General features: G+C 35.4%; 1 protein-coding gene across 1 annotated transcript; it reads right to left on the bottom strand.

Annotated features, from left to right (window-relative positions):
* Positions 1–6,818: 6,818 nt before the first annotated feature.
* On the bottom strand, positions 6,819–9,775 carry LOC134856533 (riboflavin kinase-like). The gene is made up of 4 exons (XM_063872801.1): positions 9,621–9,775; positions 9,398–9,537; positions 9,014–9,167; positions 6,819–8,363 (listed from the first exon to the last, which is right to left on the bottom strand). The coding sequence occupies exons 2-4, from the start codon at positions 9,473–9,475 to the stop codon at positions 8,053–8,055; spliced, it is 543 nt and encodes a 180-aa protein (XP_063728871.1). The 5' UTR covers positions 9,476–9,537; positions 9,621–9,775; the 3' UTR covers positions 6,819–8,052.
* Between the last annotated feature and the right edge of the window lie 7,064 nt (positions 9,776–16,839).

Below are 16,839 nucleotides of genomic sequence, written 5' to 3'. Positions count from 1 at the left end.
AATGCATCAATATGTATGAATGTACATCTGTAGTTATTAGAGACTTTTAAGACTTTTCCTGAAAAAAAAAATCAGCATGACCTATATAAGAGCCTTCATTAGTTCATTACACTTTAAAAATTGTGAGATATATTGAGTTGGAAAGTTTCTGAAACCGATCTTTTTATCAGTGTACTGCTTTTTGAAACAAATAAATTTTTTCGGTTCATTTGATGAATTAAAAATGCATCAGCTGAGTTAACTTTTTACTAATCAAATGTCAAATCACATACGATTTTATACTGCTACCGCAGCCTACCGATTCAAAAGTGCCACCGAAAGTAGCATTTTTATTTGCGAATTAGAGTGGAAAAAAGAAAGTCCGTACTATTACTTTTTGCTTCGCAAGTGTAATAAAGAACCAACACAGAAACCAACTGACACAACTTCAGATATTGAAAAAAATTTAAAAAAAAAGAACTGAAAAACAACGTACAAAAAATTAAGCAAACGAACGATAGCGCGACATCTATACCTTTCCAAAAGGAAAACTTACAATATCCAAAACAAAGACTCGAGAAATGACTCGAACACCAGACCTTTACTGAGCCAAGCATGTGTGTTACCTCTTCGCTAAGCGGGCACAGATTGCAACAAGAACTTGAACAGCTGTTTCAGTAAACAGATAATCCTTCAAGCCCTTTCGTTAAACTAAACACAAACTGTTTTTGAAACTATAACTTTATGGTGCCGAAGAATTACTTTTTGATCTCTTGAAACTACATAAGACAACTACAAAAGACAGTTGGGTTCAATTAGGTGGAGTTTATTTGAACTGGACATCAAAATCTTTCGGTGCTCAGTAATAAACCATGTTTAGAAAGTGTCCCTATTGAGTGACTGGATTAACTCACATACTCGAACACTAGTATTAAACAAACAACGGCCAGTACGTTGTGGTCACTAAATACTTGGGAATAATAATCATAATAATAATAGTAATCATCATCATCGTTGGTTTTCCAGCCTCTTCTTGGATTCGAAGGTGCAGTGAGAAAAGCCAAAGGCGGCCATATTCTCCATAGTGATAGATTTGAACGAATGTGTGGTGTGCGAATATTCATTGACAAGATAGAGTTTCGACAACCACTGTAATTGCATTTCAATAGTTTTTTTAATTAACTACGGTACCTACTCCAACTTAACAAAAACAGAGCTGCACTTTGCAAACTTTGCAAAAACGAGCCAAAAAACATCACAAGGGATCTTTGAGAACGTAAAACAAAAAGACAAAATAAAATAAGAAAAGTAACCTTTGAAACATAAAATAAAAAATTAACTTTCTACTCAGCATTCTTTAAATGTGGAGACCCCTCAAAACACGAATTCTCTCCTTCATAGAACCCAGCCCTAGAAAATTGACCTCCACTCGAAGAACATTGAGCCCCTCAAAACTTAGGGGATGTGCATGGAACCGATCGAAACTTTTACACCGTTGAACTTGAACCCTAAATTTGAAAAATAAACGCTGTCTTTAATACAAACACAAACTGCCTGAAATAAGTTACAAAGATACGATTAATCAGAAGTGACACAAACTTGGGGAGCACAATGATAAAACGCTGTTCTGTCCAGTCCGTCTCCTCGCCCTCGAAGTAAATTCCGACATCGATCCCCCCACCCCAACCCCCACCCCACGCCGCCCCCCGCGAACGAACTAAGCTGTTGAGTATGGAATTTGAACAACTCACGCCGAGATTAGTAGCGCATACCTTCAACCACCTACCCATTCCATGACACTTATAACAAAACAAATATCAGTTAATCGCCTACCAAATAGTATTTGAGCTGTAAACAGATGAGCAGATACTTAAGAACATAGCCAATCGAAGATTGGAAAAGAGTAATGAACGCAAGTAACCATAAAAAACACTGACTTTCTTGAAAAATCTCAACTTTCGAATTTCAAAGAAAAAAATTGATGCTCTTTAAGCTCTTTGAATTTCTGCAACGGTTTGATTGGCACTTTTTTGATAACATGAAAACTTGAGAAAACTGGATCATCAGGTAAAGTTTTTATTCCGCGGGAAATCTAAAAACTAAATTCCACTTTGTAAATTAGAAATCAAACACAAATTTTTGCACCATTTGCACGTTCGTGTTTCGAGAGTGCTATTCACATTACTTTCAGCAGATGAATTTCAATTGAACTCAAAACGTGCGTTATAACTAAGTGCATCAACATTTTTAGGCTTTTTCCTAAAAAAAAATCTGCAAGACCTATATAAGAGAGTCTTCACTACGTTCATTACTCTTTAAATAACTGCCAATTTGGATTGAGAAAACAATCGGATTATTAAAGAAATATCTGCAGAAGCAAATGCTTGTGTTACAATAAGCATTTGCTTTGAAATTTTTTCTCAGCTCAATCATCATTGCAGAGATTTTCTATTAATACTTAATATCTTTTCTTGATTTTGAGCTTCTGAAAACATTTAGGTTGCTCGCTGGTTAAAGTCTTCTTCGGGCGTTACTGAGGCTGTAGAACCAGTTGGAGAAAACAGTCATTGCAATTTGAACCGGCTGGAATAAAATTAATAGACCCGCTATGAGGGCCTAGCGAATTTTTCTGCCAAACAGAATTTCTGCAGAGTAATTTCTCAAAATGTTTCATCAATAAAACGGTCACCATCTCAGTGGGCTTTGGCTTAAAGATGCAAAAAAAAGCTTAATAACTTAGACAAGAGAAGGTCAGAATAGTATACAAAGATGCGAAACGGAGTTTCGCACAACTTTCGATGCAACGCAAAAATAAAATCATAAGAAAGCAAAAAAATGAACAAGTTATAAATAAAAATGAACAACACGTTTGCATTTGCAACTACAATGAAAGTTGCTAACAGCATAAAAAATAATATGCCGACAATTTTTGAGCAGACGCAAATTTAGCAGCAAAAAAAAAGATTTTACGAATAAAAAATTTTCAAATCTTTCAAGTCCAACCCAGAAATAATAATAATAATAATAATAATAAACAAGGATTTAGACATAAAGCCATGGGGCTAAAATGCTCCGCGTTGGGAGTTTTAAACTGAGTTTTATAGTTTCTTTGAGTTTACACAGCTATTGCAGCAGTTTATTCTCCATGTGCATGGGACACTTTCCTCATATTTACTGATGAAATATATCCAGAAAACGTTTTTGAGGCTTGATTTGAGTCTTTCGTATTTCATCGCAAACAGGTCTTCTTCTTCCTGAGTCTGTAAAACTTTGTTTGCTAGTATAGGTGTTCTGTGCCAGAAATTGCTTTTCGATTTTTCGTAATGATAATTTTTATGCGCTAAGTTATTTTTCGTTGATCTTCTTGTTGGGGCTGTAGATTCTTTGAACTGAACAAATTGTCTCCAATGGAAGTTGTATTGGTCGTTTATTATTTTATGAAGCAAGAGAATGTCGTGCATTTCGTGGTAGAGAGACAGTGGAAGCAGGTTTAATCTAATCAGTCTGTCTTTATAGTTGATGTTGTTACATGACAGTATCCAACGTGTAGCTTTTCTTTGGACATCTTCAATAATTCTTAATTCACACTTATTTGCTTTCCATATGGGTGAGCCATATGACACAATTGGGGTTACATATCCACAGTAGGAGTTCAGTTTCATTTTTAAGCTCGCTGATTTTGAAATATTTCTTTTAATTAAAAATAAGCAGCCTATTGCTTTTTGGGCTCTTATTTTTGTGTGTGCTGACCAGTTTAGGTTGTTGGTTATTTGTATACCAAGGTCTTTTTCTGAACAGGTTTTTTTAAGTATATGGTCACCGAGATACATGTTTAGGTCAAGTTGGGGGTCTTTGAATATAATATTGTGACATTTTTTCAGATTAAGAGAAATAACAACACTTCCACTTGTAACAAGCAAGAATTTTTTATACAAACTGAAAAAAAAACAAGTTCCACCGAGATTCGAACTTCAGACCTTATATTGGAAAGAATCCTGGAAGATGTTAATGTTCAATAATAAAAGATTTGTATTCAGAACAGAATAAAGAAAAAAATGTGAGCCAACAAAACTGCTGTTGTCATGAAAAAATTTGAGCCATATAGTTATAAGTGTTTACGAACCATATAAAAGCCTAACAAAATATTTTACTTTCGAAACTATGCCATATAATTTGAGCCGAAACCGTTTAATCGAAAATAAAACCGAAAAAAATCAGAGATTACAGAGCTTTCAATTATAGTTAAAACAACTGTAATCTTAAAAAACCTATGCTATGGAAAGTAAGCCCATTAAATACTTACCAGATACTATAAACTGCACTTCGGGGAAAATATAAACTGGGTAAATGGATCGAGGCAAACTAGGACGAAAACCGCTACATCATTTTTTTCAAGTATTATATTTTTAATGATGGTAGTTCACTTAAATTATCAAGAAATTAAACATGTCAGCAGAGTGCAAGTCAGAAGTCGTGAAATTCACCATTTCCACTTAAATTGACCATTCTGTGAACAAATTTATTTACGGGAAATAACGTAATGGAAATCGACACAAAATTTATCACATTTTTAGAACTTTCAAACTTCGAAAAATGTCAGGTTTAATCTCTTTGAACTCCATAATCTTATAGTTGATGTTGTTACATGACAGTATCCAACGTGTAGCTTTTCTTTGGACATCTTCGATAATTCTTAATTCACACTTATTTGCTTTCCATATGGGTGAGCCATATGACACAATTGGGGTTACATATCCACAGTAGGAGTTCAGTTTCATTTTTAAGCTCGCTGATTTTGAAATATTTTTTTAAATTAAAAATAAGAAGCCTATTGCTTTTTGGGCTCTTATTTTTGTGTGTGCTGACCAGTTTAGGTTGTTGGTTATTTGTATACCAAGGTCTTTTTCTGAACAGGTTTTTTTAAGTATATGGTCACCGAGATACATGTTTAGGTCAAGTTGGGGGTCTTTGAATATTATATTGTGACATTTTTTCAGATTAAGAGAAATAACAACACTTCCACTTGTAACAAGCAAGAATTTTTTATACAAACTGAAAAAAAAACAAGTTCCACCGAGATTCGAACTTCAGACCTTATATTGGAAAGAATCCTGGAAGATGTTAATGTTCAATAATAAAAGATTTGTATTCAGAACAGAATAAAGAAAAAAATGTGAGCCAACAAAACTGCTGTTGTCATGAAAAAATTTGAGCCATATAGTTATAAGTGTTTACGAACCATATAAAAGCCTAACAAAATATTTTACTTTCGAAACTATGCCATATAATTTGAGCCGAAACCGTTTAATCGAAAATAATACCGAAAAAAATCAGAAATTACAGAGCTTTCAATTATAGTTAAAACAACTGTAATCTTAAAAAACCTATGCTATGGAAAGTAAGCCCATTAAATACTTACCAGATACTATAAACTGCACTTCGGGGAAAATATAAACTGGGTAAATGGATCGAGGCAAACTAGGACGAAAACCGCTACATCATTTTTTTCAAGTATTATATTTTTAATGATGGTAGTTCACTTAAATTATCAAGAAATTAAACATGTCAGCAGAGTGCAAGTCAGCAGTCGTGAAATTCACCATTTCCACTTAAATAGACCATTCTGTGAACAAATTTATTTACGGGAAATAACGTAATGGAAATCGACACAAAATTTATCACATTTTTAGAACTTTCAAACTTCGAAAAATGTCAGGTTTAATCTCTTTGAACTCCATAATCTTATGATTCACAATTTTATGATTGACACTTTTCTGCTAAAATGAACCCAATTTAAAAAAAACTGGATGAATGGGTAAATTTTAAATTCCGCTGGGAAACCTAATTCTTTTTTGCGCCGTTTCGACTTTCGTAATCGGAGATCGCAATTAAGTGCTTTGATAAACAAATGTATGATTGCATTTCTGTAGTTATTAAAAAATTTAAAGACTTTCCAGAAAACTAAACAAACAAAAAACCTTCAAGACCTATATAAAAGAAAACCACTTCCTTCTCTAACACTTCACAAAAAAAAACGGCTGGAATTTCTACCTTCAATTAGCTAAAGTTAGTTTACAGTAATTAACTATAAATTAACGCAAACTTATTTTTTTTATTTTTACACCAAGCTTGTTGATATAAGCATCTGAGTAAGGTAGGATAACTAAGTACGAGACAGCAAGGGAATAAACAAAACATGTGATGTTTGTCAGTTGCCTTAGTTTTTCTCTACAACTAGATGATTCAGTAGCTGAAGAATTAGCGTTTAAAAAGAAAAAGTAGCAATAGAAAACAGAAAAAAAGGCGTTTTGAAAAAAAATCCCTCTGCGACACAGACATGGAGCTGAACCGTTCAAGCCGACAACCATACATAACTATGCTACTGACACTTGAAGAGCCGAAACATTAGCCACGGATAAAGCGGAGAATACATGCTAAACTGCCAATACTATGGTGTGCAATCTGCAAGCATACAACTTTCACAGCATACGGTTCCCATACATTCCAAAAAACGTATTCTGTCCAAACAGCCTCAACAAAAAATAGAGGCTGCCGCATTGGCGTCAACGGATTGAGAGCTTGTCAACAGATGGTAGGACCAACCAGATACATTTGCATGCTGTTGGACCGGTAAGAGACTCAAGGTAAGTGAAGTGGTTGCGTGCTGCGGGCTTCGTAACCCAATATCTATGCAGCGAAAGTGCCAGCAAAAAGAACACTATTTAATGTAAGCTGGATTGAAAATAATTGAACTTGTAATATAACACAATACTCGAAAGCCTGCTTGTGTAAAAAACTACATATGGGATTTAGTAACTTTGCTAGCCGATTCAAAACAGTAAAATTATAGAGTTAAATTGGGTAAAAAGAAAGCTGTCATGAAAATAGAAACCCAGATACTATTTTTTTCAAATAATATGCTACACTATTTTATGGTACAGACTTGATTTCGGGCTCAGCATTAACTGATTTTTACATTAGAAAACTCAGAAAAAGATATACGTAAAGCGCCGATGAAGATTCGTTGGCAGTCTCAAATTGAACACTCAACCGACATAAATTATTAATGAAACAGTTTTCACAAAAAGCGAACAATTCAAATTCGAAAACGAGGTGGAAAACTGTTCAGATTAAAGCAACTAGTATCGATAACTCAAATTAATTTAAAAATTTAATTAAAATAGTAAGAATAGTCACAAAAATATCAGAAAACTCATAATCCATATAATTACATACATGCCAAATATCCTTCGATAGAACATTTGTTTTTTTACAAGAGTTTTTTTTTCAATCAAATGAGAGAATAAGACTAAAACCAGTTTGGAAAAAGACCGTTCATGTTTCGTGTAAGGGATTAGTCTGCAGTTTTTAATACAATTTAGGGACGTATAAGCGCCATGACAAATTTACAACTTCATTTTGAAAAGAAATGAACCAAAGATATGAAAAGAATAAGCCATGACTTCAGTTGTGACAAAATTGTAGGCATCGAATTAAGAAAATTGTTTGCGCCTAAGATCTACTCTAAAACATCAAATTCAATAATTCACAGTGTGATTTATAGTTATTCAGTTTTCAGCTTAGAAGCGAAACTTTTGAATCACAGCTGCATCCTGGATTAAAAGAGGTATCATATAAAGAGTGATCTGTTAGATTATGTCGGCAGCAGTAGGTTGAATGAAACAGTTTAGTTCGCAATTAAGAAGACTAGTAGCATCTTCCTTCCTCTTTCTACCACTGGTCTTTCAATACCCCACCCCCATCACCTCCCTTAAGCATATGGCAAGTAAAATACACTGAGCCTTGATTAATGAACCCATTGCATCATTGGCTGCTAATCAATGCCAATACCGTAATCATCAGAGCTGTTTTGGAGCAAATTGAATGAAATAGTCTTCATTTTGAAATAGTCTTAATTTTGATGAGAAAAAGAGGGAGAAGGGAAATGAAATTGATAATGATTTGTTTTTTATTGAGAATATAGAAGAAAAAAGATAAAGCTTTCAAGTTAAGACCAGGGACTAGAAAAGAAAAAACAAACTTGTTGCCCTTCTAGACATTGAGCTGCTTTGTTTAGGACTCGAAAAACATGCGCTTCCATTTGGCCATGTCTTTGGTGCAGATCGTCTTCTCCGCAAATGCGATGTCGTCCTTGATGGCCTTGATGAGATGTTTGACGTGGGTGAAGTTCCACTCGGGTCTGATGTAGCCGGCGATTAGCACTCGCAGTTCCACACCGTAGAACTCGTTGGGGAAGTCGTGGATGATGTGGGTCTCGGCCGAGAGCTTCTCGTTCTGATAGAACGGGTTCCACCCGCACGACATCACCATGTTGAACACCTCTTGGCTGTACGAGGGCACTTGTGCCAGTCCAAAGTAGATACCTGCCAAACAACACACTCATATCATTATCATGCCCAACAGACAATTGGAAAAGAGAAGAGTCAATGAACGCAATGACACAAAAAAGACAACTTTCGAAACAAAAAACCACTTTCGAAACTGGAAGCCAATCACGCTCTTCTTGACCTTAACAATTTAGCTGTTCGATAGTGGAGTTTACTTGAAAAGAAATGAACTTACTGAAGTTGAAAAAATCAAACCGCGAAAAAGTGAATTTGAGCCTGAACAAATTTGAAACTTTTCCAGAAAAAAAAAACAAAAAAAATCATCAGCACCTATATAAGAGTCTGAACTATATTAAAACAGATTCACAATCAATTGAAGTTGATACCATTTGGAGAGAACTTTGTCTAGAAATCGCGAACATGATGACATTGCAATAAATTCAATATCCTTTTTTATGCATTGATGCAGCAAATAAACGTTTGTTCTTTACGGAGAAAGTGATTAACACAATCGGGAATCAACATTGACATATGAAGTGATTGGAAAATCTCCAATGATTTCAAATAAAACCCGGCTAAAAAGCTTACCTGGTTTCATTTCTAGAAGACATTCATTTAAAAATCCAACAAAACCAGTTTCTGACAACTCAACTCAAATGCTTTTTAAACTATAGCCCATATTGTACCTGTTTTGAAGTTCTTGGGAAGTGATTTGATAACGGACTCTGCAAAGTTGGCAGTTGGGATGCCCAGTTGTTTGCTCCCTCTCCCAAACCCCTTGACAACATCTCCAAACAGAAAGATTGGATGATCCAGCCATAGCATAGTGAGAGATCGGGGCTTAAATAAAGAAGAAGGAGTGCAAATAAACATTGAAACTATCGCTCCATAAATAAGCAAAGCATCAACTGTCAATTTATTTGAGCACTTATCCCACATTCGGTGGCCACAGCCGATTGATTTATTGTGGAAAAAAGGATAGAGCAGCGAAACAGAATGTATCTCTCGAATGAATGGTGATACTTAGCTAGCATAATTATGAATAACATGTTTTCTGAGAAGCAACTGACCTTCCTCTCAATCTTCTGTTCCGCTTCATCTCCACACTTGTCTGGGTTGATGATTGGCAGTAGAGGCGATGAACTCATTTTACCACTCTGTTTTCCACTCTGCACTCGTTATGTTATGTTCTGTTGGTTTAAACTTGTACCTAGCATACAATTTGCATTTAAAATCAACTCTCCTATTATCTAACATTAAATCGAGACTAATGCAAGTTTGCGTCCAGCTTACTTGATTATTCTTGCCAGTAGAAATTCCACAAATGCGGCAGCTAATTAAGCCATTCGTCATTCAATGATAATATTCCAAGTGTAGCTTCAAGTGTGACCTCAGATTGATTTAGCTTCTATATAATCAGTTTCACTGATCTATCGCTTTCAAAACTACCTGAAAAAAATCGGATCAAATGAGCAATATCACCACGTAATAACCAATTGAGGTATCTCCCCTACCCAATCAAAAACTGTAAAATGCTACAAAAAACATTTACAAACGCAAGCAGATGGTTGATGTGTTCATAGCACGCAATCCATTGGCCTACAGTTTATTTTACATGAGTCGAAACATTTTTTTTGAAAACATCGAGTTTTTCAAGGATTTTTTTTGTGAATTTTTGTTTGGGTGAACATAGCCTTGAGGAAAACAATTAACTAGATTTGGATCTGAATATAGAGTTGGTGTTCTAGATTTGCATCTGAATATCGAAAAATATTCTCTGCAGCACCTGAATAATGTAAGCAAAGCATTTTTCATCTTTCAAGACTAAAATTCTATTTCCAAGCAAACTAAAAGCATACTACTCCCAATTTCTTATTTTCGTAGGGCAACAGCGCCCACTGTGTTTTTAAGTTCTACTCCTTGTATCAATTAAGCATTCACTTGCAATCAAAAATTGCTACTCAAAAAGTTCTGACGTAGAAGGCACAAGGAAATGAGGATGAATCTAACAGCGTAATTTGTCTCAACGCACATACCATTTACCACCAGTTCCGCAATCTCTGTAAGGCCATTTACGGCTTTTTTTATAACGAATTTGTAAGATTTGATGCGCCGGAAGAGAAACACTCAAGTAGATGCTTGGCAAGAGCCAACAATGAGACTAAGCCATTGGAAAACAGCGGCGTCACCATATGAAATTGAATGGCCAATACAGCTTCAAGCTGGAAAAAGCCATCACTCGGATCCATCTTCACTTCGGGTTTTTCGAAAATCAATCACCAGGGTTTATTTTAATTAACATTAAAACAAAGACAGAAAACAAACGAAGCAACGCAAACAGTCAAGAAAACGATACAAATGTCAAAAAACATCTTAATTTTGTTAAGATGCGGTCTTTGAGGGGATGCATTTTTATTTTCATATTTCTTCTATGCAAATCCGAAAGAGAGCGAAATCATAAACAAAATAATTTTGTTCTATTCCCTTTACAAAGAAAAATATTGCTGAATAAGCACAAATTTTAGAATTTCGTTCGAATCCTCTCAAACCACAACGGACAAAAAAGGACAAAACTTTAAGATAGTTTTTTAAGCTTCATTTTGTGGTAGAAAATAAATTTCGTTGCTACGTGCACAGCGACCGGCATCTTTATCCAATATTATTTTTTAAAATGATATATTCAATAAAGTATAAGACCAATCATTCAATCGCCAATATATTCCAAAAGCTCGGAAAAGTTTTCTTGAAATGACGAATTTGTTTTTTTTTCAAATTTAAAAACTGCGAGGAAAACAAACAAAAATGAAAATAATTCCGATCACATCTAGGATCTGACAATCAGAAAATCAAGAGCTAAAGAAGAAACAAGGATGAACGGTTGGTGTGCAAATAGTAGAATGTTCCGATCACATTTATCTGCAAAGCAATTGAACAATGCGAAGAAAAACAATGTCGAACAAGTCCAATTTACTATGGCTATCGACTAAGCCTAAATTTCTGGTTTCTTTCAGATCCTCTTAGACCACTACGGACAAAAATCGCCAAAATTAAAACATAAAAATAATTTTTCAAAGTTTAATTAATGTGATATTGTTTTAGCTGCGAACAGTAGGGGTCGTCCAAATAGTGTTTCTAATATCTCTTATTTCCAGTACTCCACAACTGAAGATTGTAGAGATTTATTCATCGTTTCGTCTCGTCCATCAAACAGTAACTAGGGTCCCCTTCTGACATTACTGGTTAAAACCCGTTCTAGGGGGCAGTTTGTAACTAGTGCGGTGAACAGAGAAAAATTCCTAGTGTGCCTCGATATGTTGCTAAAATGAGCCATTTTGCGACTGCAACGAAGTTGTACTACATGTCGTCAAGTTTTAGAGATTTTGGCTTTGATGGACAGTTAAAGAGTTGGTGAATTCCATGCGATCTAGCATTAAAGTTTGGTCAATTGTTTTCGATGTTTTTGCTCAGCCTGCACAGGTGGCTTTTAAATTGTGTTTTACATCCACAGAGGAGTTAAGCAAGAGTACGTTGAGCCAGAGTACAGCGGAGTTTGAGATCCTATCAGTTTAAAGGGAGGCTTTGTAACGTATTTATTTACTCATTTGAACGAATTGTCTTAGGAGCGACTTTGGATTGATCTGGTGTAAAACTTGTTTAATTTTACTTTCTTCAAACCACTCATCCTATGAATTATAAGACTGCTTATTCAATCGCCAATCAATATAGTCTAGGAGCTCAAAAACATTTTTCTGGAAAGAATGAATAGTTTTTGGAACTTTTTCAAACTACAAATCAACAAATTGAGAGCTCTGACGTTTGTTTGCAGAGCCTATCATGACCAGGAAAGCAAACCAAATCGAAGATTATTCCCACCATATCTGTGATGTGACGAAAAAAAAACAGGACCCAAAACAAACAAAGATTGACGGTTAGCGTGCAAGTAGCACAATTGTGCAAGAAGCACAAACATGACCATATTAATATACGTAAAGCAAACTAAAAATGAAGAAACCTTTTTTTCAAACATTGCTATTCATTTTTACGGTGGTGAGAGGAGGGAAAACAACATACATTTAAAACGCTTTAATAGAAAATTAGTCTGATAAATGGAAAAACTCCATAAATAGAAGACCAGTGTTTCTCAACGCTGAAACAATTTCTGAATTTCTGAACTACTATGGTATCCGAGTCACTGCCGAAAGGACTTCTATATGATACCACACTTGACCCTCTACGAGGTTTATTTAATTTGCCTGAACAGCTAAAAACTACACCCACCGCAATACATCCTTCCCACTACTTGGCGAACTGGACGGAAAAAAATCATGCTAGGGAAAGTAAGCCGACAAAAGAATACAAATGATAGAACGACAATTGAAGCTTTCACAAAAATCATTTTTCGAAGATTAACAACTCCAACCCGGGATTATTTGTTCCAAAGGCGCGTTCTTTACTTCTAGGCCAATTTAGAAGGGAAATGGTAGATCAGGGGCGGATTTAGGGGGGGGGGGCGGACGCCCCCCCCCCTCAGGGATTCGACCCTCTGCCGACCCAAAGGGTCCCCCCTTTGATACTTTTTCAGAAATCCATTTTTGGCCGACCGACCCTAAAATTTTTCTAAAGGCGCCTTCGGCGCCAATATATACTAACTTTGAGGGGGAGCGCGCGCCAAAAAAACGCGATTTTTTGTCAAAATTTTTCAAAAAGTGCCCAAAAACGGCTTTTTTTACTGTTTTTTTCAAAAATTTGCCTGCGGCGCAGAAAATTTTGCAAAAATAGGGGCAAAACAGTGCTTTGGGAGAGCTCGAAAAATCTATTTGGTCGACCTAAAAAAAAAAAAAAAGGTCGACAAAAATTTGGAAAATTTTTTGAAAATCCGCCCCCCCCCCTCGAGAAAATCCTAGATCCGCCCCTGTGGTAGATGCTGAGGTTCCATAAAAAAGCAAGGTCACTTTCCTCCAGATGTGTAATGAAAGTTATTAACAGGAAAAAGACTTATTTCCTTATTACAAGTACACCTGCTCTCGCAAGGGAAAAGAAACCAGCAGCCAAGACATCAAATTAAAAACATGAGGAAGCATAAAGGTTTTCTTTTAAGTACTTTAAATGATACTTGCTGTCTGTGTCAATGATGTGTGTTTTCCATGTATGTGAAATCGAATAAAACAACTAAAATTATAGTCTTTCCAGTTTCATCATCAATTTTATAGAAATAGACTTTTTAAAAACTCTGGTTTGCTTTCTTGGACAGACTTTCGCGTTAAAGTTTTTCAAAAACTAGTTTTTTTTTCACAATAAAAAAACACGCGTATCCCATGCTATGGTTCTACGGAATGTTTGAAAGCTTTTAACTTGCAGCAGTTGCAAGTGTTCGGAACTTTCACGTGGAATTCAGGAAAATATACATATAAATCAATATTCAGTTCATCATATTGCCGATTGATTTATTGTGGAAAAAAGGATAGAGCAGCGAAACAGAATGTATCTCTCGAATGAATGGTGATACTTAGCTAGCATAATTATGAATAACATGTTTTCTGAGAAGCAACTGACCTTCCTCTCAATCTTCTGTTCCGCTTCATCTCCACACTTGTCTGGGTTGATGATTGGCAGTAGAGGCGATGAACTCATTTTACCACTCTGTTTTCCACTCTGCACTCGTTATGTTATGTTCTGTTGGTTTAAACTTGTACCTAGCATACAATTTGCATTTAAAATCAACTCTCCTATTATCTAACATTAAATCGAGACTAATGCAAGTTTGCGTCCAGCTTACTTGATTATTCTTGCCAGTAGAAATTCCACAAATGCGGCAGCTAATTAAGCCATTCGTCATTCAATGATAATATTCCAAGTGTAGCTTCAAGTGTGACCTCAGATTGATTTAGCTTCTATATAATCAGTTTCACTGATCTATCGCTTTCAAAACTACCTGAAAAAAATCGGATCAAATGAGCAATATCACCACGTAATAACCAATTGAGGTATCTCCCCTACCCAATCAAAAACTGTAAAATGCTACAAAAAACATTTACAAACGCAAGCAGATGGTTGATGTGTTCATAGCACGCAATCCATTGGCCTACAGTTTATTTTACATGAGTCGAAACATTTTTTTTGAAAACATCGAGTTTTTCAAGGATTTTTTTTGTGAATTTTTGTTTGGGTGAACATAGCCTTGAGGAAAACAATTAACTAGATTTGGATCTGAATATAGAGTTGGTGTTCTAGATTTGCATCTGAATATCGAAAAATATTCTCTGCAGCACCTGAATAATGTAAGCAAAGCATTTTTCATCTTTCAAGACTAAAATTCTATTTCCAAGCAAACTAAAAGCATACTACTCCCAATTTCTTATTTTCGTAGGGCAACAGCGCCCACTGTGTTTTTAAGTTCTACTCCTTGTATCAATTAAGCATTCACTTGCAATCAAAAATTGCTACTCAAAAAGTTCTGACGTAGAAGGCACAAGGAAATGAGGATGAATCTAACAGCGTAATTTGTCTCAACGCACATACCATTTACCACCAGTTCCGCAATCTCTGTAAGGCCATTTACGGCTTTTTTTATAACGAATTTGTAAGATTTGATGCGCCGGAAGAGAAACACTCAAGTAGATGCTTGGCAAGAGCCAACAATGAGACTAAGCCATTGGAAAACAGCGGCGTCACCATATGAAATTGAATGGCCAATACAGCTTCAAGCTGGAAAAAGCCATCACTCGGATCCATCTTCACTTCGGGTTTTTCGAAAATCAATCACCAGGGTTTATTTTAATTAACATTAAAACAAAGACAGAAAACAAACGAAGCAACGCAAACAGTCAAGAAAACGATACAAATGTCAAAAAACATCTTAATTTTGTTAAGATGCGGTCTTTGAGGGGATGCATTTTTATTTTCATATTTCTTCTATGCAAATCCGAAAGAGAGCGAAATCATAAACAAAATAATTTTGTTCTATTCCCTTTACAAAGAAAAATATTGCTGAATAAGCACAAATTTTAGAATTTCGTTCGAATCCTCTCAAACCACAACGGACAAAAAAGGACAAAACTTTAAGATAGTTTTTTAAGCTTCATTTTGTGGTAGAAAATAAATTTCGTTGCTACGTGCACAGCGACCGGCATCTTTATCCAATATTATTTTTTAAAATGATATATTCAATAAAGTATAAGACCAATCATTCAATCGCCAATATATTCCAAAAGCTCGGAAAAGTTTTCTTGAAATGACGAATTTGTTTTTTTTTCAAATTTAAAAACTGCGAGGAAAACAAACAAAAATGAAAATAATTCCGATCACATCTAGGATCTGACAATCAGAAAATCAAGAGCTAAAGAAGAAACAAGGATGAACGGTTGGTGTGCAAATAGTAGAATGTTCCGATCACATTTATCTGCAAAGCAATTGAACAATGCGAAGAAAAACAATGTCGAACAAGTCCAATTTACTATGACTATCGACTAAGCCTAAATTTCTGGTTTCTTTCAGATCCTCTTAGACCACTACGGACAAAAATCGCCAAAATTAAAACATAAAAATAATTTTTCAAAGTTTAATTAATGTGATATTGTTTTAGCTGCGAACAGTAGGGGTCGTCCAAATAGTGTTTCTAATATCTCTTATTTCCAGTACTCCACAACTGAAGATTGTAGAGATTTATTCATCGTTTCGTCTCGTCCATCAAACAGTAACTAGGGTCCCCTTCTGACATTACTGGTTAAAACCCGTTCTAGGGGGCAGTTTGTAACTAGTGCGGTGAACAGAGAAAAATTCCTAGTGTGCCTCGATATGTTGCTAAAATGAGCCATTTTGCGACTGCAACGAAGTTGTACTACATGTCGTCAAGTTTTAGAGATTTTGGCTTTGATGGACAGTTAAAGAGTTGGTGAATTCCATGCGATCTAGCATTAAAGTTTGGTCAATTGTTTTCGATGTTTTTGCTCAGCCTGCACAGGTGGCTTTTAAATTGTGTTTTACATCCACAGAGGAGTTAAGCAAGAGTACGTTGAGCCAGAGTACAGCGGAGTTTGAGATCCTATCAGTTTAAAGGGAGGCTTTGTAACGTATTTATTTACTCATTTGAACGAATTGTCTTAGGAGCGACTTTGGATTGATCTGGTGTAAAACTTGTTTAATTTTACTTTCTTCAAACCACTCATCCTATGAATTATAAGACTGCTTATTCAATCGCCAATCAATATAGTCTAGGAGCTCAAAAACATTTTTCTGGAAAGAATGAATAGTTTTTGGAACTTTTTCAAACTACAAATCAACAAATTGAGAGCTCTGACGTTTGTTTGCAGAGCCTATCATGACCAGGAAAGCAAACCAAATCGAAGATTATTCCCACCATATCTGTGATGTGACGAAAAAAAAACAGGACCCAAAACAAACAAAGATTGACGGTTAGCGTGCAAGTAGCACAATTGTGCAAGAAGCACAAACATGACCATATTAATATACGTAAAGCAAACTAAAAATGAAGAAACCTTTTTTTCAAACATTG

This window comes from Symsagittifera roscoffensis, unplaced genomic scaffold (assembly GCF_963678635.1).
Source record: "Symsagittifera roscoffensis unplaced genomic scaffold, txSymRosc1.1 SCAFFOLD_93, whole genome shotgun sequence".
Taxonomy (NCBI): domain Eukaryota; kingdom Metazoa; phylum Xenacoelomorpha; order Acoela; family Convolutidae; genus Symsagittifera; species Symsagittifera roscoffensis.
Note: the sequence above shows the minus strand (reverse complement) of the source record. Positions and strands in the feature narration are given on the sequence as shown.

Coding starts and splice junctions, on each gene's coding strand:
- LOC134856533 (XM_063872801.1), bottom strand. CDS start 9,475: ATGAGTTCATCGCCTCTACTGCCAATCATCAACCCAGACAAGTGTGGA. Junction 9,168..9,397: donor AACAGAAGATTGAGAGGAAG/GTCAGTTGCTTC, acceptor TCTTTATTTAAG/CCCCGATCTCTCACTATGCT. Junction 8,364..9,013: donor TCCCAAGAACTTCAAAACAG/GTACAATATGGG, acceptor GTTGTTTGGCAG/GTATCTACTTTGGACTGGCA.